The following is a 25,741-nucleotide window of genomic DNA, read 5'->3' as shown; positions in this document are numbered from 1 at the left end:
AGTGTCCGTGTGGATTTCGCACATTCTCCCCGTGTTTACGTGGGTTTCCCAAAAGATGTGCAGGCTAGGTGGATTGGCCACGTTAAATTTCCCCTTAATTGGGAAAAATTAGTTGGGTACTCTAAAATTTATAAAATAAAAACAAGAAATTTAATACGAGTTGTTCATGAAGTACTTTCTGTTCTCTTTTCCAGGGGTGTGGGGTGCATTTTTGTCGAAATGATTCAAGGGGTTGCTGCTTTTCCAGGAATGAAAGATGTTCAGGATCAACTGGAGCGAATATTTTTGGTTAGTACTTTTATTAGTAAGGCATGGTACAGGATATTAAGTTGTTCTATAATGTAGGTTTTAACTAGGTATTTCTTGGGTGGCTGCTGAAACTATATTTTGATTTATTATTGTATTATCTATGACTTTCTGATCAATAGGGGCAAGAGTTATTGGATGCGATTTAACTAAAAGTGAACAAAGTCCCATAGCGAGCATGTATAGCCTGTGTTTCCTGGGGTGCCAGGTTACCAGCCTGCCCAAAGGGCATGCGCTTGGGGCCTCCAATCTCCTGGGAGACCGCCATGAGTACCATTCCCTTAGTGCTGAACAGCGCTTGACTGAGGTCTCCCAGGCGAAGGGGATAGATTGCGTGGGTACCTTTTTATTCTCCTATTTCACATTTTCATCCAAATTTACACCCACCAACAAACAAAGGAATCTGCACGTTTAAGTGAGACTAGCAGTCTCGTTCTATTGTGCAGATTTGCTAAAAAGTGATCCCACTCACAATGTGCGGGATTTACATTACAGAGTCTCGCGAGATTGCATTAGATCTTGCGAGGCATTGCGAGCCGGGTAGATCTCGGGATCGAGGTCTCCCGGCTTCTATTGGCAACGCTATGTCACAGCAAGCAGCTTTTCGAGTGCAACATGACCATTGAACTGTACCCTCTAACTTTGGGTTTGGGAAGAGAGATTTGATGCCAGTGGGAGCATCCTTCCCTCTGAGCCAGGAGGTTGAGGATTCAGACGCCATTCAAGGGACTTGAGCACGTAATCTGGGCTGACAGTGCTGCAGTGTTGAAGGTATTATCATTTGGATACAGCATTGAACAAAGATCCTGTCTACTTTCTCAGACAGATATAAATTATCTCCTAGTGCATGTCATGGAGTAAGAAATGCATTTCCCAGTGTCCTGGCCAGTATTTATCCTTCAACCAACATGCTGAACTCACATTATCTGACTTTAAAAAAATATAATTTCTGTTTGTGGGTCCTTGCTGCAGTCAAATTGGCAGCTTCACTTCCCTACAACACAGCACTGGCTACACTTGAGGAAGTACTTCATTAGTTGTGGAGTGCTTTGGGAGATCCTGAGGTTGTGAAAGGTGCAATATGAAAATACTCAATTTTGCCATCTATTAATTACTAGAAAATTAACTTTATTTGATTAGATGCTTGGTTTACTTGTGTCTTGATGTTTAGAGTTTTAATAGGGTCTATTTTGTATGATAGATGAGAATTATGTTTCAAGTTTTCTGGCAGGTGTTCAAATGTGTAAAATTTATGTATGTATGAGGACTCCCAGGTCCTTCTGTTTGCAAACTTTTCCCAGTCTCTCACTATTCAAACCAAATATTCTGCTTTATTATTTTCCTACCAAAGTGGATAACTTAACACTTCACATGGCATTACATCTGTCATGTTCTTGTCCACTCACCCAACCTGTCTACAACACACTGCAGCCTCTTTGTGTCAATTCTGCCAAGTACTTTCCCACTTAACTTTTCATTGTCAGTAAATGTAAATATGTTTCATTCAGTCAAAATCCTTCACCTAGATTACAAATAGCTGAGGCCCAAGTGCTGATAGTTATTTCTATTTTGTTCTCTTGGTGAAGAGGTTTAATGTAGCATTTCAGTTTATGTTAGCAGCGCATCCGTCTCTGACTTGTGACTGTTCTGATAACAGTACATTTAAGAATTGATTTCTATCCCTGAACCTTTCCAGATTTTGGAGGGCATCTGATTTTCAAATCTTGGGCCCAATGCCTTCACAATCTTTCGTCACCTGAGCTTTGATGCTTTCTTTCTATTTCGATAAGCCTGCAGAGAAAGAGTTTTTAAACTGCACAATATACACTGATTCATCATCTGAGACAACCACAGAACCAGGTAACTGGCATAATACAAGAAAAGTCACGATTAAGGCAACCTACAACTCCAAGGGGAGCTCAGTCACATATCTGTCGAGTATTTTCGGCAGCAGTAGCTCCACTAGATTGTGCACCTAAAGAGCTTACATGGCTGTGCTAGAGAATCAATTGCTTACGAGTTGCTGAGCCAGACCTAATGTGGAAGTTCATCCAGTTTATATATAGTGTATTCTTTCTGCTTTTTTACACACAGTAGTATTTCTAATTCTGCACTTTGGGCTATGTTTGTAAGGGCAAAACGTTTTCTGTTTGGTCGCTGAGTTCTGAACTCAGGAGCATTACATACCACTATGAAAGATGCATAGTATGTGTTTAAGTAACAAACGATTGGCTGCTGCCTTCAATTTTGTGCACTGTGCAATTGTTATCTTGCATTGCATATCCCAGGCATTCACAACATCTACGTTACACTTTGCACATGTTGTAACTGCTTCTCTCATCAGTGTGTACTTTACTGAGCGTCAAAGCATAATTAGGTGCGTTCTGATTGTTTATGGACAGTTATCAAAATAACAACTTTCCTGTGCTTCTGTAGCGCTGATGTACCCTTTTCATTGTCATCTAGATGGTCTGTTTGTTATATGATGGTTCCTCTGGAAGGCAATGTGTACAATTGATTTAGAAGATGCCATTTGAATCGCATTTGTGGCCCTGTACTGCTTTTACATCATTAGCTGGTTTGCTGTCATTTTCTATCCATCTTGCAATAGCATCGGTTGCATAATCATACTTGGTTCATTTCATAGGCTTGCAAATACCCTGAAGAGTGCAATGTGCAACTTATTGAGTTTCAATTGTCATTGCCATAGTAGTAGAAGAACTACTAGAATTGTTTTTAACAAATAAAAGGATGTTTAGCATACAGTTGTTGGAGCAGACGAGATGTACTATGATACTGGACCTCAGTTTAACAGTAGGTGCAAGTAATAGTCTTTCTATCCAATAAATTTCAAAATGTTTTAAAAAGAAAAGCTTGACTTCACAATTCTTATTCAGTGTTTCCCTCCATAATGCTTTAGTTTAAACTTTGTGCTCTTTTCTTCTGTTTGCTTTCTGTCCAATAATGAACACAATTTCATTTCTTTGGTTGACAGTTCTATTTGTTACTTTTAATTTTAGCTTTTTTTTCATTAAGAGTAGATCTGTGCTCTGCTCTGTCCCACTCAGCTCAACTGGTGTCTTTCTGTCTGATAACTTGACTGGGAAGGATATTCTCACTTCACCCACCCAATGTCAAGTGGCACGTACTATATTGCTCCCTGATGGGCTCCTTCATTTGTGACCTGTTTCTACCCTTCTCATCAGTTGGTGTCCATTGGCTGGAAAATAAGGACAGGCAGCAGAAATGCATTGTGATGGACAAACTGTTATATTAAAAAAATAGGAACATTAGGTGCTGTTAAGAGCAAACACTGAGAGTAGAATTTTAATGGCCCCTCCTGTTGGCGTGATCTTCTGGTCAATGGACTTATCAACCGCTTGCTGTATATCCTGGCCCTGTCCCATCGCAATGTGCCTGTGAAATTTGTGCTTCATTTTTTTAGAAACTTGCATTTGATAACCTAAGTGCAAGTACAAATGGAACCCATTTTGGAAAAGAAAGCTGGAATTATTTGCGAGTTCAACAGAAATTTGCTTTCCATAATTACACTTCTCTCCTTAACGCAAAGTAACTTGATGCCTCAAATGTATATTATAGTGGTTCAAAGGCACTCTTCCAATTGGCAATCACTATACCTGTTGTGATTTAGGAAAATGCTAGACTGCCTACTTTTTAAGCCAATGTGGTTGCTGATTTTGAATTGCAGCATTTGATGTGATTAGAGTGAGAAAATTAATGTAATTTTAAATCCATTCAAATTGAGTATCTAATTAATGCAGACGTTGATTTTAACACTCCTTCTGCTAAGACAGCTATGATTTTTCTTTCAAAAAGTGAATTTTGCTTTAATTATTACAGTGAATTGAATAGGCAGGAATTATTCAGTAGGATTGGTGAAAAACTTCAGTTATCATGCAACCAAGATATCAAAAGGACACATTTTTGATCGGCATTTGTTATTTTCCAATTGATAAATTTACTTCATCTTGTGCATGCGCATCAATACACATTTGACAGTCTTGTTCCACTTGTGTGTATGCCATACGTGTTTAGAACCCTGTGGTCCTGCTTATAGATTGCCTGGGATATGTATGGATCCTTGTTGTGGTGTTTAGCAGATAACATTGTCTATCTCTTTAAAGCCACTGCTGAAGTATTCACAGGAATCTAAGAAATTAGAGCTGCTTCTAAATCCCAGATGTTTGGTTATTTTCAGATTTCAAGCCCCAAATTAGTTCAATCAAATACTGGAGTTACTACTTCTAATATAAAGATTCTGCTGTAACCTGCCGCATCCCATACCCCTTTGACATCCATCTTGTGTCTCCACCTGGGATCAGCTGTTCGCAAGTCACTTCTGACTGCATTTTTCAACTCTTGTCTATCCCTCCAGTCACCATGATAACTGCAACTGTAAATCTTAACCATTCCCTACCTTCATGTTTAATGCTCTTGATCACCTAAAATCCTTGCTCCTTCCCACCCTGGTCATCTCCCGTTATGGACCCATTATGTGGAGATGCCGGCGCTGGACTGGGATGGGCACAGTAAGAAGTCTCACAACACCAAGTTAAAGTCCAAAAGGCTAATTTGAAATCATTTTGGAGTGCTGCACCTTCATCAGGTGAAGTGGAGGCAGGTTCACAAACACAGCATATAGATGCATAGACACAATTGCAAGATAATTACAGATTGGAGCGTGAACCTTTACAGGTAAACAAGTCTTTACAGAAACAAACAGTGTGGGTGGAGTGAGTGATAATCACAGGCAATCGAGATGTGAATTGTCTCATCCAGGACAGTTAGTAGGATTCTGCAAACCGGGGCAGTATGGTGGGGGTTACTTGTAATGTGACATGAACCCGAGATCCCGATTGAGGCCGTCCTCATGCTTGCGGAACTTGGCTACCAGTTTCTGTTTGGTAATTCTGCGTTGTCATGTGTGTAGAAAGCTACCTTGGAGAATGTTTACCTGAAGATCAGAGACTGAATGCCCTTGACTGCTGAAATGTTCGCCAACTGGAAGGGAACATTCCTGCCTGGCAATTGTTGCGTGGTGTCTATTCATCTGTTGGCGTAGCAACTGCATGGTCTCGCCAATGTGCCATGAAGGGCGGCACGGTGGCACAGTGGTTAGTACTGCTGCCTCACAGCTCCACAGTCCCAGGTTCAATTCCAGCCTTGGGCGACTGTGTAGCGTTTGCACTTTCTCCCCATGTCTGCGTGGGTTTCTTCCGGGTGCTCTGGTTTCCTCCCACAGTCCAAAGAGGTACAGGTTAGGTGGATTGGCCATGCTAAATTGCCCCATAGTGTCCAAAAGGTTGGGTGGGGTTACTGGGTTTCAGGCTTGGGGTATAGGTATGGGCTTAAGTAGGGTGCTCTTTCTAAGGGTCGGTGCAGACCCGATGGACCGAATGGCCTCCTGCACTGTAAATTCTGTGATCTATGACTCAGGATATCCTTTCCTGCAGCGTATGAGGTAGAGAACGTTGACCGCATGGCATCAGTATGTAATTTATTCATAGACCCAGTCTTGGCTCCCTCACGTTTAATGGGCACACACCAGTGTAATATAGTTGTATCCCTCTATAGTCAAAACTGATTGGACTGCATCCAGGTTCTGTGCCAAAAACAGCTCACTACTCTTGTCTCCATTCCACAAAGAACAAAGATAACCCTTGACATATTTTCAACACTAATAGCTGTCTTCTTGAACTTCTCTCTCCAGTTCCCCGTACCCATGCCCCCTAAAAAGAGACAGCCTAGTCTTAGTGAGCTCTTTGTCACAAGATTTGTTGGTCTGGTGAATCCCATCCTTCCCTAACCCTGAGCCCATAATTCTCTCAGACTGCTATTCTGATCCCTTTTTTCTTCTTTTTAAAAAAATAATTATAACTTTAAACTACCCAATACTTTTTATTTTCCCAATAAAGGAGCAATTTAGCATAGCCAATCCACCTGCTCTGCACATGTTTGGGTTGTGGGGGTGAGACCCACACAGACACTGGGAGAATGTGTAAACTCTACATGGACAGTGACCCAGAGCTAGGATCGTGCAGAATCCACGGCGCTGTGAGGTTGCAGTGCTAACCACTGCGCCACTATGCTGCCTATTCTGTTCCCTTAACCACCTAACGTTCCTGCAAAAGCTGATATCGTAAACAGCCCTCTTTCCTTTCACAATTAATTGCTGTCTTTGCTCTTTCTTCAAAAATCCCAACCTTGAGCCCTCTGCTATCACTCATCCTGCAACTTCCTTTTCATCTCTGGCCTTTCAACATATTGTCTCCACCTAAATCTATGCCCACAATTAAATATCTCAGTTTCTCCAATTGGGTTTCTTACAGTACTAAAATGGCCTGAATCACAAGTCACAAATGACATCCTCTATTTGTGACCATCGTGATTCATTCTCTTGAGTGTCGTTGTAGCCTTTGGCATGATTACCCATTCTCTTTCAATGGCTCCCCAATATTTCCCTACCATTGTTTGCTCCATTCTTAACTACCAAATTGAAGTCCTCTCAGTTCTCCAAACATTTATGTTGGACCGTTTCTCCTCTTCAAGTAAAACCTTGCCCACAGCAACATTGTCTGAAGGTGTTTGGAGAAGTTAGACATTTGGGTAGGTATGCAAAATACGCCAGCTCTGTGCCTCACCACCACCTCTGCTATTCCATCCACTTCCTCTCTGCTGCCAGACTGCTTGTTCAACATCAGGCCTTGGATGAGGTGTAATTCTTTTTACAATTAAACATTAAAAAGACAAAGCTATCGTCTTCAGCCATGCCACAAACTCCAAAACCTCGCTACCAATTCCATCCATTTTCCTGGCAATTCGCCAGACAGTTTATGACCTCAGCAACTTACCTGGCACCAAGTTAAGCTCCTGAACCCATGTTCTTTCCATTAGAGTTCCTGCTTTCACTTCTGTCACATTGTCTGCCTCCCTTCCTGCCTCAGCCATTTGCTGCTGAAACCATCGCCCAAATCTTTGGCATATCCTGACTTGACCATTGTAGTCCTCTCCTATCTGGCCACCCTAACCCCCATTCATTAAACTTTAGCTCATGCATTTGCCTTCATTCCATAGTCTTTGCCTCTGCCACCCAGACGTCAAACTCTTGAATGGCTTTCCAAAGCCATCCTTAAAACCCACTTGTTCCATCCAGCTTAGTCATGCATCTAACATCCTCTCCTTTGACTTGATGTCCTTTTGTATCTGGTCATGCCAATTCACACACCATCCTGACTTGGAACTATTATCACCATTCCTTCACTGTTGCCAGGCCAAAATCCTGGAGCTTCCTCCTGAGCAGCACTGTGGGTGTACCTGTACTAGATAGACTGCAGCAGTTCAAAATTGATAGCTCAGCTCTGTCTTAACAAGGGCAATTAGGAATACTGGCCTTAACAGTGACACACACATAAGAACATAAGAACTAGGAGCAGGAGTAGGCCATCTGGCCCCTCGAACCTGCTCCGCCATTCAATTAGATCATGGCTGATCTTTTGTGGACTCAGCTCCACTTTCCGGCCCGAACACCTTATTCTTCAAAAAACTATCTATCTTTACCTTAAAAACATGTAATGAAGGAGCCTCAACTGCTTCACTGGGCAAGGAATTCCATAGATTCACAACCCTTTGGGTGAAGAAGTTCCTCCTAAACTCAGTCCTAAATCTATTTCCTCTTATTTTGAGGCTATGTCCCCTAGTTCTGCTGTCACCCGCCAGTGGAAACAACCTGCCAGCATCTATCCTATCTATTCCCTTCATAATTTTAAATGTTTCTATAAGATCCCCCCTCATCCTTCTAAATTCCAACGAGTACAGTCCCAGCCTACTCAACCTCTCCTCATAATCCAACCCCTTCAGCTCTGGGATTAATCTAGTGAATCTCCTCTGCACACCCTCCAGTGCCAGTACGTCCTTTCTCAAGTAAGGAGACCAAAACTGAACACAATACTCCAGGTGTGGCCGCACTAACACCTTATACAATTGCAACATAACCTCCCTAGTCTTAAACTCCATCCCTCTAGCAATGAAGGACAAAATTCCATTTGCCTTCTTAATCACCTGTTGCACTTGTAAACCAACCTTCTGTGACTCATGCACTAGCACACCCAAGTCTCTCTGAACAGCGGCATGCTTTAATATTTTATCGTTTAAATAATAATCCCGTTTGCTGTTATTCCTACCAAAATGGATAACCTCACATTTGTCAACATTGTATTCCATCTGCCAGACCCTAGCCCATTCACTTGACCTATCCAAATCCCTCTGCAGACTTCCAGCATCCTCTGCACTTTTCGCTTTACCACTCATCTTAGTGTCATCTGCAAACTTGGACACATTGCCCTTGGTCCCCAACTCCAAATCATCTATGTAAATTGTGAACAATTGTGGGCCCAACACGGATCCCTGAGGGACACCACTAGCTACTGATTGCCAACCAGAGAAACACCCATTTATCCCAACTCTTTGCTTTCTATTAATTAACCAATCCTCTATCCATGCTACTACTTTACCCTTAATGCCATGCATCTTTATCTCATGCAGCAACCTTTTGTGTGGCACGTTGTCAAAGGCTTTCTGGAAATCCAGATATACCACATCCATCGGCTCCCCGTTATCACACGCCTCATAAAATAATGAAAAATGTTGCTTCTTTGAAGGCTAATGGTTACTCTATGCATGATCGTATTAAAGTTTTTATTAAAAAAATGTTTTTCACAAATACATGTTTTTAAAAATAAATTTAGAGTACCCAATTATCTTTTTTCTAATTAAGGGGCAATTAAGCGTGTCCAATCCACCTAACCTGCACATTTTTGAGTTGTAGGGGTGAAACCCACACAGACACAGGGAGAATGTGCAAACTCCACACGGACGGTGACCTCGGGCCGGGATTCGAACCCGGGTCCTCAGCGCCGCAGTCCCAGTGCTAACCACTGCACCACATGCCGCCTGTTTGTAGATCTTTTAATGTATGTCTTACTTCTGTTGTTTTTTCAGAGATAGATTTCTTAGTGAGATTCTTCCATAGATATATACTGGTGTTAATATTTTGGCTAATAAGCTAAATAAATGGTAGAAAGAATTGGAATAATGTGGTCCATGATTCACATCAGTTGAACTATATTGCTACGCCCTCTAACTCTTTTTCAACAAATCTTGCATCACACTACCCCAGTTTTGAAAACAATGAGTAGAATATTTTCAATGAACTCTATTTCATTGATACCTTATTCTCAAAATGGGATACATAGATGTATTGCTTCTACACCTTCCAGCTTTTACAAATGCCTTGTTTGTAGAGTTGTGCAAGAAGTGCCTTTTTTAAATTAAACTGGTGACAATGATGATTAGGATGCCTTTCAGTTTATCAAACCATTGCTGGGCAAAGCACAAAATAAATCTAAGCTGTAATTGCTTTCACTAACAAGGTAAAATAGAATAAAATGCAAGGGGAAACAGACTCCTGCGAAAGGTGAGCGTTTCTGCTATGTTTTCCAAGTTAATTAGATTTCCTTGTGGACCTTCCTTGTGGACTGTACCAGATTGTGTCATTAATTCCTGCCCTAATAATAAGGTTCACAGCAAATCATGATTCTCCGGCAGTGTGCCAGCTGAGCAAGACACGTAATTCTGTGTTTTAATGTTGGAACATTCAGAATGTCTTCAAATTTCAGCAATGGCCTGACAATCGAGAAGGAAAGGAATGTGGATTTGGACAGGTCACATAGGGGAAAATAACTAGGCATTGATGTGTACTTACAGAGCAGACAATGGTGCTTTCAGTACTGATTTATCAATGCCATGTGATCCAGTTCACCATTATCCTTACTTAAATGGCAGAAATGTGCAGTACTTTGTCAGCAATTCAGTCCAAACTCCAGAATGAATATATTTGAAAAAAATAATGATTGAATCTCTCCTCCCTTGTATCATATGAGGATTTACATATTTCAAGAGTACGCACAGTTGACCTAGTTAAAGTGCAGGGCATGTCAGTGTATATTTATTTCATTTTAAAAAATGTATATTTTTCTTGTTCCCGCTGTTGCCATCCACAAGACAATCTAATATTTAGCTGAAAGGCCAGTCTGACTCTTCCATAATTAGGGTGAAGCAGAGATTGGCGTCTTGCCCTCCAAATGCAAGGGTGCGCCCTCCTTTCCCAGGACTCGAGATTTGTAGTTTACTCCAAGTACCAACATTTCTGAAAGTGCTTTGGTCCTTGGTGATACTATTTTACTGTGCAGTGCTCCATCTGCTGACATAAACAGGAATGGCCCAGTGTCACTTAACTGAACTAAAGTGCCAAAGATGTTAGATAATGCTGGAGTATAGAAACAAAAACGCCCCTCTTGCAAGGAGTCCAGCACCTTTTATTAATTTAGTTAGTCGGTTGCAGATCACCCTCAAAATGCACACTCAGTTTTATTATTTTTTTCTCAATAGTCTTTTTTTCCAGTCAAGAGCTATTGTTACAAATCATTTTTTCTGAACTCCCTTGGCAGCTTAGCAAGTTTAATCAACTGAGTAGCTGAGCCACATCGATCAGGAAGGTTCTGAATGTGATCCCTGACTTGTGCCAAGTTAGTTGACCTCCGCTGCAGGGGACATTGATGTTGTAAGAAGGGGAAATTCAACCAAGGCTCCCACTCCTATCATTGTCCAGTAAGTCCTGTTGTAAGTACTTGTTTATAGATAATGAAGGACTGGACTGAGCTGTGATGCACCCAGGAAACGAACAATCTGCCAGCTTTTTTGTCAGAAAGGCTGCAGAGGAAGTGTCCAGAAGAGGGGAGAGGGAAAACTAAGAAAGAAGAGTACATCAATTTTTCTACTTGAGACTGTGGACCCTTGTTCTCGACTTGCCCCAGCCACAGGAAACAACATCCCTGCATCCAGTCTGTCCAGCCCTGTCAGAATGTTGTATGTTACAAGCACAGTCGACTCAATCTCTCCTCATATAATAATCCACTCAATCAGGAAGAAGGAGGAACATCATACTGTTAGTCAAAAATGTGTAAGAGGGCAAAACATTGTGTGCAAGGAAAGTTATCCAGAGTTCTGTTTATGAATACCGTTACATATGAAATGTTGTGAAGTGAGTTAGAGGCACAAAGATATGTCTCAACCAAAAGATGTTTGGGATCGAAATAATTGAGGCTGTAGAATGTTGATAAAGGTCAGGGCAATTGGGAAAGAGAGAAAGTCACAATAGTGATTAGAGATCCAATGATTACAGTAAAAATGAATTTTCAGCAAAGTCTGCAGAAGCAATGTGAATAGAGTTAAGAAACAGCAAAGGATTTAAGATTGTTAGGAGTTGTTCACCAGCTTCCCAATGACAGTGAGAGGTAGTAGGGGAGAGTAAAGATTGTGGGAGAGGGAATCAGAAGGATGCAGCAAAAACAATTTGGTTATAATGGGAGATTAATTTTCTCACAGATTGGGAGTTCAATTGGTAAAGGCAATTATTTAATTTCTAGAATGTACTCATATTTTGTTTTAGAACAGTATGTTTTAGAACTGACAAGGAAACCAATGTACTAAATTTAGTGATGAATAACAAAGCAGAATTAATTAACAATCCATCTCCAGGAAAGCATCTTGAAAATAATGACTTCAAAATGATTGACGTTGAAATTAGGATTTGGGGGGGTGGGGGGGAAGCCAAATTTTAAATTCAAGTAAGATAAATATTGATGGAATAATGCACAATTAACCAGTGGAGGCAGGGCTGAACTGTTGATAGGTAAGCCTGTAAATAGACAATGGGAACTATCTAAATAAATACTTGATGCAATACAAAAGGCACATGCTCCACTTGCGTAATTGCGTAAGCACGACTAACAAATGAGATAGCAACACGAGTGGTATTGTCCATTAATGAGATGGAGGCAAAAAGACGTTCTGCCTATCACATAATTGAGTAATGTGATATGTGAATTTCAATGACCGGTATGTAGGCTATCTGTTCCAAGGAGTAGTGGATCATAGCAAACAAAATGCAACAGACAGACTGACTGTACCCAACCAGCCTGTGCTTGCTAAACTCAGAATACAGTGTCTATCGTTAGATTCTGTGATTGGGTAACATGTGTTAAACAATCCTGATTGTGCTAAGAAATACACTGCAAACCAATTTAAAATTCAGTCAGACTCCGTGTGGCTCACTTACACATGCTAAAAGCCACATATATTCACACATAGCCCTCCTCTATGTAAACAGAAAGAGTGTGCCACACATTGTGCCCTTTTCAACTAACCAAAAGCTTGGAGGACAGTTATTAAGGGCTGGTTTAGCACAGTGGGCTAAATAGCTGGCTTGTAATTCAGAACAATGCCAGCAGCGGGGGTTCAATCCCTGTACCGGTCTCCCTGAACAGGCGCCGGAATATGGCGACCAGGGGCTTTTCACAGTAACTTTATTGAAGCCTACTTGTGACAATAAGCTATTATTATTATTTTTATTCCCTGATTTGTTCCTCATGGCAATGCCTTGACCAATCAAAGTCAGCCTGCATGGTTTGTTTGGCAGTTCACTGTCCCCCAGCGCATTCACCTTGGCAATGGCTCTACCAATCAGTTATCTTGATGACCAATCAGCACCCTCTTTTATGTCGTATAAATTTGTTGCCCTTTGTGAATCGGTCCTGATGAGTACAAGGCAAAAAGCTTTGACAGCTTGCCTCTTTTTTCAGTAATACTGAAGCTTTGCACTGCCAAATGACTATATAGCTATCTCTTTTTGACTTTCCTCAGCTTTAAACTGTATATGTGTAGATAAAATAATTGATGTAAAATAAAAGGTACTCATACATGATTTTGATGGAATTCAAATTCTAATGCACGTAAAGCTCAATAATGCCATGAAATGAAATTTGACGAGGCTGGTTGCAAAATGAGTGACCCTGATAGTATTTCCAACAGTACATAAAATATTGTTGCAAGCGGCCTGGCGTTTGACTCACCATGAAAATATAACTGAGCGAGGTTGTGCACACTGAAACTGCAGGTTTCAAATGATCACTGCAGATTACTCCAGATTGTTCTTTTGTTTGCCATTGAAACCCTCAACTAGACTGCACCCCTTGCGTCTTACTCTGATATCCATTATTCTGTTTCAAATGTAAACCAGGATCTTTAAATAATGTTCCCTTCATCGCAACCTAACATTTTCAACTAAATGTTTTTTTTTACCCACAAGGGTAGGGACTGCCATCCTAAAATCAGAACCTCAGCCTTAAACAATCAACGTTGTGTGGGTAGGGGGGCTGGTGGGAGAGGTTGAATGTAGGGAGACTTAAGAATCCAGAGAGAAAGGTCAAGGCATCGGAATAGTATAGTCATGTGGGTAAAGACGAGCAGAGTTGGACAAAGTTTTCACAAGAAATATACAACTGTGATTGAAGTCATTGCTGGGAATAGACGATGAAAGATTCTTTATCGAAATGCACAAAGCATCTGCAATAAGATGTATGAAAGAGTAGCACAAATCGAGGTAAATCAGTTAGATCGAATCACCACTCCTGAAACATGTTTACAACGTGATCATGGTTGGGAAATAAATATTCCAGGTTACACTATTTTGGTAAGATGGATATAATCCAAAGGAGGTGGGTTACCCTTACAGTAAAGGATGATATTGGGACATTAGAGAGAAAGAATCCAACCTCTGGACATCATGAAGTAGAATTGGTATGAGTGGAAAATAAGAAAGCAATTGCTATAAGAACCAGAAAGCATTGGTGAGAGTAATATGTTGGCCTCTGATAGTAATACCATTGGAAAGAGCATTAAACACATAATTGGAGTCTGTAACAAATGAAATGTAACCATTGGGGACATTAATCTTCAATCAGACTGGGAAAATCAAGTTGCCAAAAATGGTCTTGGAGTCGTGCAGCACAGAAAAGGTTCTTCAGCCCATCGTGTCTGTACCAGTCAAAAACAACCACTAAGCCCATTTTCCAGCCCTTGACCTGCAGCCTTGTATGCCCATGAATCATAAGTGCATATCTAAATACTTCTTAAATGTTATGAGGGTCTCTGTCTCGACCTCGCTTTCAGCAAGTTCCAAACTCCCACCACCCTCTGAGTAAAATATATTTTCCTCACATCCCCTCAACTTCCTGCCCCTTACCTTAAATCTATGCCTTTGGTAATTGATCCCTCCACCAAGGAGAAAAGTTTCTTCCTGTCTACTCTATCTATGCCCCTCATAATTTTATACATCTCAATCATGTCCACCCTCGGTCGTCTCTGCTCTAAGGAAAACAACCCCAGTCTAACCAATCTCTCTCCATAACTAAAACTCTCCAGCCCAGGCAACATCCTGGTAAATCTCCTCTGCACCCTTTTCAGTGCTGTCATATCTCTCTTGTGTGGATTCCAGAACTCCACACAATACTCTAGTGGTCTAACCAACATTTTATACAGTTCCAGCAGAACCTCCCTGCGGTTAATAAAGATAAGTATATCATATGTCATCTTTTTTTTTCCAATTAAGGGGCAATTTAGTGTGGCTAATCGACCTAACCTGCACATCTTTGGGTTGTGGGGGTGAAACCCACGCAGACATGGGTGAGAATGTGCAAACTCCCCACAGACTGTGACCCAGTGCCGGGATTCAAACCCAGGTCCTCAGCTCTGCCGTCTGTGTGCTTAACCACTGCGCCACATGCTGCCCCTACCATATGTCATCTTAACCACTGTATCCACCTGCTCTGCTAACTTAAGGGACCAGTGAACGTGCTTGCCAAGGACTCTCTGATCCTTGGTGCTTCCCAGAGTGCTGCCGTTTGTCATTATTCCCTTGCCTTGATTGTCCTGTCCAAGTGCATCACCTTGCATGCCAGACTGAATTCCATTTGCCACTGATCAGTCCATCCGACAAGCCCGTCAATATCTTCCTGTAATCTAAGGCTGCTCACTATTTACCACCCAACCAATTTTCGTATCATCTGCGAACTTACTGAGCAATGCTCCTACATTAATTTCAAAATCATTTATATCTAAATCAGTGGTCTAGGTGATGACTTTATAGAATGTTTTCATGATAGTTTCCTGAAGCTCTACGTATTGGAACTAAGGATAAAGCTTTCTGTGATCTCGTATTGTGGAATAAAGCAAGGTTAATTAGTAGTGTCATAGAAAAAGATCAATTGTGAAATAGTGAAAAAAAATTTAAAAAATAATTGGGTACTCTAAATTGATTTTTAAATTTGAGAAATAGTGACCATAATTCCACTAACTTTCATGTTAAGTCTAAAATGACAAATTCCACCCAAAACAAAACTTTTAAACTAAACCAAAGTCAATGACATAGGTATGAGGGGAGAGTTGGGTAAATAGACTAAACGGTATGGAGGTAAACGAACAGTGGAAAACATTTTAAACAATTCAAAATGTTCAACAAAAATACATGCCATTGAAAAACAGAAGTTCAGCAAGGTGGATCCATCCATGGCTCACTCAGAAAATTTAGGGTGGCATTGGATTAAAAGAAGAGGCTTTGTACTGTTTTTATTTTTGCGAAGTTGTAAGTCTGAGGATTGGGAGTAATGCAGGAACCTTAAAAGGGCCATCACAAAATTTAGAAGAGGGAAAAAAATAGAACATGAGAGAAAACTAGCCAGAAAAATAAAATCAGATTGTAAGAGCTTTCTTAAGTATATAAAAAGAAAGAGTAACAAAAGTAAACATTGGTCTCTTAGAAGCAGAGACAGGTGAAATTATTATTGCCAGTCAGTGCAAATGTCTCATTTGCAGTGATAGGACTCGGGCATGATTTCGTAAACCCTCGAACCTCGCCTTAAATCCCCTCTGGAGCAAAGTGACAAAGGAATGTATGGATGTACCTCACTCAGACATAACTAGGAGAATTAGCATATTGGCAGTAAACAGACAGGCATCAGACACGCAGCACGGTAGCGCACTGGTTAGCACTGTTGCTTCACAGCGCCATGGACCGTGTTCGGTTCCCAGCTAAAGTCACTGTCTGTGTGGAATCTACACATTCTCCCCTGCATGGGTTTCCTCCTTGTGCTTCAGTTTCCTCCCACAAGTCGTGAAAAACGTGCTGTTAGGTAAATTGGCCATTCTGAATTCTCCCTCGGTGTCCCCGAGCGGGTGTCGGAGTGTGGCAAATAGGGGCTTTTCACAGTAGCTTCATTGCAGGGTTAATGTAAGCCTGCTTGTGACACTAATAAAGATTATTATTATTACATGAGCAGTAGCTGAGAAGGATCACAGACCGTTCCTCACTGCGAGTCATCATCACCCTCCTAGGGCGGCACGGTGGCCCAGTGGTTAGCACTGCTGCCTATGGCACTAAGGATCTGGGTTCGATTCCGGCCCCGGGTCACTGTCCGTGTGGAATTTGCACATTCTCCCCGTGTCTGCGTGGGTTTCACCCACACAACCCAAAGATGTGCAAGGTAGGTGAATTGGTCGCGATAAATTGTTCCCTTAAGTGGAAAATAAATTGGGTACTCTAAATTATTATTTTTTAAAAAATCATCACCCTCCTGCATTGACTGGGCAGCAGGCACTCAAGGACTCTCTTGGCTCAGCACCCTAATGATTCACATCTCTGCAACTTCCATCTCCTCGCAGAGGGTACACCAGTTGACCATGATGCAGGATACTTGAGAACCACGCTGGACCTGTCAAGGCAGCGGAATTGCATCTTCAGGGGGCTGATGCACCGCTCTACCACAGATCAGGTGGCACTATGAACGTCATTATACCAATCCTCTGCTGCGGTCACAAGCCTCCACACGGGTGTCATCAGACAAGACCTCAGGGAATATCCCGTGTGCCCTACAAACGTCACTGCATCCTGGGGTGACCCTTGAAAATGCCAGGCATCTATGATTACCCAAGGATTCAACTATCACGCACGCTACCTGTAAAACATGCACACACGTACATGAATTGCATCTGGTGGTCACACACCAGCTACACGTTGACAGAGTGGAATCCCTTCCTGTTTATGAAGGGGTCTCCCTGATGTCACGGGATGCGAAGCGCATTTAAAGGTGGGAGCCTGGAGACCAAGATCAGTTATGGTCATATTGAATGGCGGAGCAGGTTTGATGGCTGAACCGTGTGGTCTACTCCTCCTATTTCTCATGTTTTTTTGTGTTATGTTTTGTAATCAAGTGACACAATATTTTCAAACTAGTATGGATGCCAAGATTGTATTTTTTTGAAAATTAAGTTGCATGAATTCTCAAAACAACTTGCAGAACTTTGTTTCTACTCCCTGCGTAATTTGAAAAGGGAAAGTAGCTGCCTCAGATCTAGTTCTCAAACACTGATTTAATCTTTTGTGGGCTGTGACAAAACACAAATAGGGCACTATTTCAATGCATGTTTTATTCCAGGAATATTGTGGACGAAGAACGTTAGAATGACTAATATGTATAATCCCAAGAGTAATTGTGAGAATGTTTTTTATAGATGAATTTTATAAGGCTCATCTCATAATCTTGCTGTCCCACTGGGGTGCTGCATTGGTCGGAAATGTTGGTTGGGAATTCAACGCGATGGTTTTGCGCTCCTTTTTAAATGCTATTTCCCCTCTGGGATTTGCCTCGTAAGTAAGAGCAGGAGTCCTTTCACAGCTCAAAGTGCCTTTCCGTACTTAAAAGGGTCATAGAAAGTATTGGTAATAAAAAGTATTGGTATTGCTTTGAACTTGTCAAGTGTTTGACATGAAAGTGAATAAACAAAGGCAGGTCAATGATTGAACGAAACCTTACATTTGAATCGGGAACAACAAAAGGAGAAAATCATGTTAGAGTTTCTGTATAGATTTCTTTTGATAATTGACACTTATTCATTGTTTGGTACATTTATTTTGTGGTCAGTCTATAGTTGGTTATGTAATTTGAAACAGACAATTGTGAATGTACATTCCAGTGACAATGTAAATCCTTGTAAACTGCACTTAAGTACCCGTTCCAATCTCTTGAGCTAATCACACAGCCTGGAAATAAAATGGAACATATTACTGTCTCTATCGTTCTGAAAAATAACATTTAATTGCTGTCTGGACAAGGAAGACAGATATATAATTGAACATAATATCTTCCAGATCAAATTTGGGATAGTGTGTTGGGGCGGGGGTGGGAGTGTTTGGGGGGGGGGGGGGGGGGGGGGGGGGGGGGGAGTGTTTGGGGAGGGGGGGTGGGAGTGTTTGGGGGGGGCGGGAGTATTTGGGAGGGTGGGAGTGTTTGGGGGGGTGGGAGTGTTTGGGGGGGTGGGAGTGTTGAGGGGGATTGGAGGTGTTGAGGGGGATTGGAGGTGTTGAGGGGGATTGGAGGTGTTGAGGGGGATTGGAGGTGTTGAGGGAGATTGGAGGTGTTGAGGGGGATTGGAGGTGTTGAGGGGGATTGGAGGTGTTGAGGGGGAATGGAGGTGTTGAGGGGGAATGGAGGTGTTGAGGGGGATTGGAGGTGTTGAGGGGGATTGGAGGTGTTGAGGGGGATTGGAGGTGTTGAGGGGGATTGGAGGTGTTGAGGGGGATTGGAGGTGTTGAGGGGGATTGGAGGTGTTGAGGGGGATTGGAGGTGTTGAGGGGGATTGGAGGTGTTGAGGGGGATTGGAGGTGTTGAGGGGGATTGGAGGTGTTGAGGGGGATTGGAGGTGTTGAGGGGGATTGGAGGTGTTGAGGGGGATTGGAGGTGTTGAGGGGGATTGGAGGTGTTGAGGGGGATTGGAGGTGTTGAGGGGGATTGGAGGTGTTGAGGGGGATTGGAGGTGTTGAGGGGGATTGGAGGTGTTGAGGGGGATTGGAGGTGTTGAGGGGGATTGGAGGTGTTGAGGGGGATTGGAGGTGTTGAGGGGGATTGGAGGTGTTGAGGGGGATTGGAGGTGTTGAGGGGGATTGGAGGTGTTGAGGGGGATTGGAGGTGTTGAGGGGGATTGGAGGTGTTGAGGGGGATTGGAGGTGTTGAGGGGGATTGGAGGTGTTGAGGGGGATTGGAGGTGTTGAGGGGGATTGGAGGTGTTGAGGGGGATTGGAGGTGTTGAGGGGGATTGGAGGTGTTGAGGGGGATTGGAGGTGTTGGCGGGAGATGTTGGTTGGGGGGATTGGAGGTGTTGGGGGGTGGGAAATGTAGGAGGTGGGAGAGGGAAGTGTTGGGGGGGGTGGAGGGAGGTGTTGGGGGGTGGGTGATGGTGGGGGGGGTGGGTGGGGTGGGGGCGCGGGAGTTGTTTGGGGGTGGGTGATGCTGGGGGTGGTGTGTGGGTGTGAGGGTTTTGGGACATGGGTGGGTGTGGGGGTATTGCAGGGGTGTTGTGGGGGGGTGAGGCATGTGTTGGGTTTGTGTTGGGGGTGGGGGTTGTGAGTCTGGTAAGTATGCAATGAGTCGATCTCTTGTGACAACACGAGAGTTGAGACCAAATGCAGTTGGCCAATCGGACGTAGCTGGCAGGAATATCAGGACCCAGACTGATAAGGGGAGGGTGGAGGATGCCAATGGCAGTGTGGGGATTGGAGATGTTGGTTGGGGGGATTGGAGGTGTTGGTTGGGGGGATTGGAGGTGTTGGTTGGGGGGATTGGAAGTGTTGGTTGGGGTGATTGGAGGTGTTGGTTGGGGGGATTGGAGGTGTGGGAGGGAAGTGTTGGGGGGGTGGAGGGAAGTGTTGGGGGGTGGAGGGAGGTGTTGGGGGTGGGTGATGGTGGGGGGTGGGTGGGGTGGGGGCCCGGGAGTTGTTTGGGGGTGGGTGATGCTGGGGGGTGTTGGGTGGGTGGGTGTGAGGGTGTTGGGACATGGGTGGGTGTGGGGGTATTGCAGGGGTGTTGTGGAGAGGTGAGGCATGTGTTGGGTTTGTGTTGGGGGTGGGGGTTGTGAGTCTGGTAAGTATGCAATGAGTCGATCTCTTGTGACAACACGAGAGTTGAGACCAAATGCAGTTGGCCAATCGGACGTAGCTGGCAGGAATATCAGGACCCAGACTGATAAGGGGAGGGTGGAGGATGCCAATGGCAAGAAATAGGAGAAGGAAAGATAGTGGAAGGGGAAAACAGAATGGGAGAGATTAACAAGAAAGAAGAGTAGGAGGAAGAGGTTGGGTGAGAGGGAGGATTTAGGGGTGAATAACAGGAAAAGAGTGGTGTCTGGAAGATTACATTGTGAAGCTGCTCAGTTGGCCTGGGAAAGTCATTTTGAAAAGTTGGGGAGGTCACAATGAATCAAAGGCTTTGAACACACATAGCTGTTTAATAGGAATTAGAATATTTATTTTACAGCTACGTGTGATAACCTCGTAGATAGACAGACTCAGTTATATGAATCCCAAAACAGGAAATTAATTGTTTACAAGGAACGCTTAGAAAGGCTGAAATTAGATTTGACAGTAGTAGATGATTCCCTTACATATCGGAGTTGTTGGGGTCATGCTCCCTATCGAAATGAAAATCGCTTATTGTCACAAGTAGACTTCAATGAAGTTACTGTGAAAAGCCCCTAGTCGCCACATTCCGGCGCCTGTCCGGGGAGGCTGGTACGGGAATCGAACCGTGCTGCTGGCCTGCTTTAAAAGCCAGCGATTTAGCCGAGTGAGCTAAACCAGCCCCTTATCTCCCCTCTGTCGACAGATACCAGTAGCTAAAATCTCATTCATGCTTCAGTTCTGACACATCTCAGGCCCATCTTTCACAGTTCTGATAAACCTTGGATTTCCCCCTCAAGTCACTCAGATCAAATCCACATCTTTATGCTGTCAAACTGAAAGAGTCCAATCAGTGTATCAAATCTCAAGACCATGTCAAGTGATTTTAAAGTGCAGGCTTGAGTTAAATATAGCTATTCTCCAGTCCCTCATCCCAGAGCTGTTAAGTACCAGATATCCAACTCCAGAATGTGCATCTTAATACTACCTTGCTCTGCATTCTTGACTTTATAATGGGATTCAATTAAAAAAAATATGTGCAAAGCTAAAGGAACATAAAGACCACTCATTTCCTTCCTTCTGCGAAAACTAAGTTGTGAAATTCAATCCACAAAATGCCAAAGTAACCATAATAGACCTGACTTGGTATTGTGAATTAATGACCCTAATGTTATTATCTATATGGCATAAACACCTCTGTTGTTACAAGACAGTAAATCCCCTGAGCCAAAGTGAGTAACACCATAGGAGATCCAGTGCTATATTACAATTTTCATCTGTGTGTACTTTCTGTCGGCCTATAGTACTATAAAAATATTTGTGATTGAAAGTATCTGTGCAAATGTGTTGTTTTGTAATTGGACTGTAGAATGATCACTGGGACCATGTTGGAATTAATGCAGGACAAATGCACACAGATAAAAAAACATAGAAATTTATAAAGGGAATAATTGACAGGAAATGGACATAGGCAAAAGATTTTATATCTATCCACTGTTCGGGACTGGAAAATATATCAAACTCAATAATTAGATCATTTTTTTTTACTGCAAATGCCTATCTGTCTTTTCATTATTCCCCTCAAAGCTATCTTCATTTGTATTTATTTTTTTGACATTTCCTGGTAACTTGTTCAATTACCTCATCTGAAGGAGAGGTTTTACTGACTCCCCATTTAGTTTTATTTAAGTTGTATATCCTGGTGTCAATACTGCCATAGTAATAATTTTGCTCCGATCGTCGATGTAATTTTTTTCAGTCTTATAAACTTTAATTAAGTCACCTCTAAATCTCTTGTCTATAGAAGATATTTATGAAAAATGACTAGCAGTGCTTCAAGGCAGCAATTTAATCAGGCAGTTCTGATGGCTTCACAGCATGAAACATGTCACTTAAAGGGTTTATGAATACCAACAGGACTCTTAAGATTGAACTATTCTGTCAACCTCAATGTCATTTATTTGTAACAATATACTAATTGGTAGCCCAGCTATTTGTGCACTCACCTGTTTTAAAGAAGAAACAATTATCTTTCTGTAAGAGAACCTTTTGGTCGTTTCTTTTGGTCTTCCATTCATTCTGTTTCCATCTTGTTATTTTTTGCTGCTTGCCCCTCTCTCACCTTTCATTGTATGCGTGTGTCTGTCAGTTCTCTCTTTCTTCTCACGTTTTTTGACATTTGTTTCTTTTTTCTTGAGTTCTTTCATTTCTGTCGCTATTTATTTTTACATTTTCCAGGTAGGCAAACTCAATGTACCACACATCTGCTAGGTATAAAGTTTGGTTCTTTCTCCGAGAATTATCTCATTCTGCAGTTCCTTTTTCTTTCCCTTCCTTTTGTTCGTCCTTTTGTGTTGCCTCCCTGGTGCCAGGGCCATGGGTGTCTCTGAGCGGGTAGAGGCCATCCTGAAAGCGAAGGGCAAACATACAGATGTCATTGTCCACATTGGTACAAATAGCATAGGCAGGAAGAGCAACAGGTTCCTGCAAAGACATTTCAGGGAGTTAGGCAGTCAGCTAAAAAGCGAGACCTCTAGGGTAGTAATTTCAGGATTATTCCCCATGCCATGTGCTAGTGAGGCTAGGAACCAGGAGATGCTACAGTTGAACACGTGGCTAAAGAGCTGGTGTAGGGGGGAGGGCTTCCGATATGTGGATCATTGGAATGTCTTCCAGGGAAGTTGGGACCTGTAGAAGATGGATGGGTTGCACTTAAACTGGAGGGGCACCAATATCCTGGCTGGGAGGTTTGATAATGTGGTTCGGGAGGGTTTAAATTAGAATGGCGGGGGTTGGGAACTGGAGCAGCAGGCCAGCAAGCGTAAAAACTGGGGAAAAGCTTGAGACTAAGACAATTAAGGCTAAGAGGGAGAGCAGGCGGGGGAGGTCACTGAACTCGGTGGGTCTGGAACGCTTTTGCTTCAAAGGAAGAACTGTAACAGGCAAGACTATTGAACTTAAAGCCTGGATTAATGTGGGGAATTATGATACTGTTGCTATTACTGAGACATGGTTAAAGGATGGTTAGGACTGTCAGCTTAACAATCTGGGATATTTTAGACGGGACATGGGGTAGAGGAATGGGTGGGGGAGTTGGATTAATAGTCGGGGAACATATCACAGCTGTGATGAGAGAGGACATCTTGGAGGGATCCTACAGTGAGGCATTATGGGTAGAGCTCACAAATGGGAAGGGTGCAATCACAATGTTGGGGTTGTATTATAGACCTAACAGTCAGCGAGATACAGAGAGACAGATATGTAGTCAGAGTCTGGAAAGATGTGAAAATAGTAAGGTTGTTGTACTGGGTGATTTTAATTTTCCCTATATTAACTGTGACTCCCTTAGTGCCAGGGGTTTGAATGGGTTTGGTAAGTGTACAGGAGGGTTGTTTGAAACAGTATGTTGATATTTCAACCAGGGAGTGGGCCTTACTGGACCTAGTATTGGGGAATGAGCCTGACCAGGTGACCAAAGTTTCAGTAGGGGAACATTTTGGGAATAGTGATCATAATTCCATAAGTTTTTGAATACTCATGGATCAGAGTGGTCCTAGAGTGAGAGTGTTAAATTGGGGAAAGCCAACTACAACAGAATTCGGCAAGAACTGGAGAATGTGGATAGGGAGCGGCTGTTTGAGGCTAAATCCACATTTGATATGTGGGAGTCTTAAAGACAGTTGATTAGAGTGCAGGTTTAACCCTGTGAAAATGAAGGACTGAAATGGCTGGATTAGGAAACCATGGATAATGGGTGAATTTGTGAGACTAGTCAAATAGAAAAAGGAAACATACATAAGGTCTGGGCACCTAAAAACAGACGGAGCTTTTGAAGAATATAGGGAAAGTAGGAACAAACTCAAACGGGGAGTTAGGGTGGCTAAAAGGGGCCATGAAATGTAATTGGAAAGCAGGGTCAAGGAAAACCCCCAAGGCATTTTATACATGTATAAGGAGCAAGAGGGTAGCTAGGGATAAAGTAGGCCCAATCAAGGACAAAGGCGGAACTTATGCGTGGAGTCCGAGGAAGTGGGTGAGATCCTTAATAATCCTTAATGAGTACCTTGCATCGGTATTCACCAAGGACAGGGACATGATGTCCCTTTGTTTAAGAAGGGAAGCAGGGATAATCCAGGTAATTAAAGGCAGGTGAGCCTGACGTCAGTCGTGGGGAAGCTGTTGGAGAACATACTGAGGGACAGGATTGATTCACATTTGGAAGCGACTGGACTTGTTAGTGATAGGCAACATGGTTTTGTGCGGGGAAGGTCATATCTTACCAACTTGATAGACTTTTTCGAGGAGCTGACAAAAATAGTTGATGAGGGAAAGGCTGTGAATGTCATTTACATAGCCTTAGTAAGGCGTTTGACAAGGCCCCTCGTGACTAGACTGGTACAAGAGATAAAGTCGCGTGGGATTCTGGCTGTGCTAACTAGATGGATAAAGAACTGGCTTGGCAACAGGAGACCTAGAATAGCAGGAGAAGGGGGTTGTTTAGAATGGAGATCTGTAACTAGTGGTGTTCCACAGGGATCAGTGCTCAGGCCACTGTTGTTTGTAACATGTATGAATGATCTGGAGGAAAATGTAGATGGTCTGACTAGCAAGTTTGCAGATTAAACTAAGATGGGTGCAGTTGCAGATAGAGAAGGGGACTGTCAGAGAATACAGCAGAATATAGATAGATTGGAGAGTTGGGCAGAGAAATGGCAGATGGAGTTCAATCCAGCCAAATGTGAGGTGATGCATTTTGGAAGATCAAATTCAGGTTTGAATTATACAGTAAATGGCAGAACCCTGAGGAGCATTGACATAGAGGGATCTAGGCGTTCAGGTCCATAGTTCCATGAAAGTGGTAATGCAGGTGGATAAGGTGGTCAAGAAAGCATATGGCATGCTTGCCTTCTTCAGCTGGACATTGAGTACAAGAGTGGCAGGTCATGTTACAATTGCATTAAACTTTAATTAGACCATATTTGGAATATCGTGTGCAGTTCTGGCCATCAGACTACCAGAAGGACGTGGATGCTTTGGAGAGAGTGCAAAGAAGGTTTACCAGGATGTTGCTTGGTCTGGAGCATGTTAGACATGAGGCTGGTGTTGGGGGGGGGGGTGTTGTAAGGGGAAGAGAGAGAGGGGAGGGGCGAGGACTGGTGGTATGAGTAGAGGCAATCGAGAAGATGGGGGCTGCCCACAGGCTCGTGGCAAAAGTGAACAAAAACAAATACAGTTGGGTGCAAAAAACATTACAATAGAGTCCAATAAAGTCCCATGGTTGCATCAGATGGACACGATCAGCCTGTCGGGTGCCCGTGGTGTTCTGGTGGACCGTCGCAGTGGAGCTGGTGACGTCGGGCCGATGGTCGTCCTTGACTCCGGGAGCGTTGGTTGTAGATGTGTCTCCGTACCCCGGGCCAGTGGTGGCGACGCTGTGATCGGGGAAGGGGGGGGGGGGGTCTGTGCGCTGGGTCGTGGGGGCGCTGGGGGAATCGGGATTGGGGGGGAAGG

At 43.0% G+C, this 25,741-nt stretch overlaps 1 protein-coding gene across 4 annotated transcripts in view; it reads left to right on the top strand.

Annotated features, from left to right (window-relative positions):
* The window catches only part of cdk14 (cyclin-dependent kinase 14), a 776,296-nt gene that overhangs the window by 464,590 nt on the left and 285,965 nt on the right, over positions 1-25,741 (top strand). For all 4 annotated transcript variants that reach the window (XM_038797927.1, XM_038797929.1, XM_038797930.1 and 1 more), the window contains one exon: positions 195-288. In XM_038797927.1, the coding sequence (XP_038653855.1) occupies positions 195-288 (94 nt within the window). The remainder of the gene's footprint in view (positions 1-194; positions 289-25,741) is intronic.

Source organism: Scyliorhinus canicula, chromosome 5, assembly GCF_902713615.1.
Source record: "Scyliorhinus canicula chromosome 5, sScyCan1.1, whole genome shotgun sequence".
NCBI lineage: Eukaryota > Metazoa > Chordata > Chondrichthyes > Carcharhiniformes > Scyliorhinidae > Scyliorhinus > Scyliorhinus canicula.
This window is presented reverse-complemented; position numbering and strand designations above follow the sequence as displayed.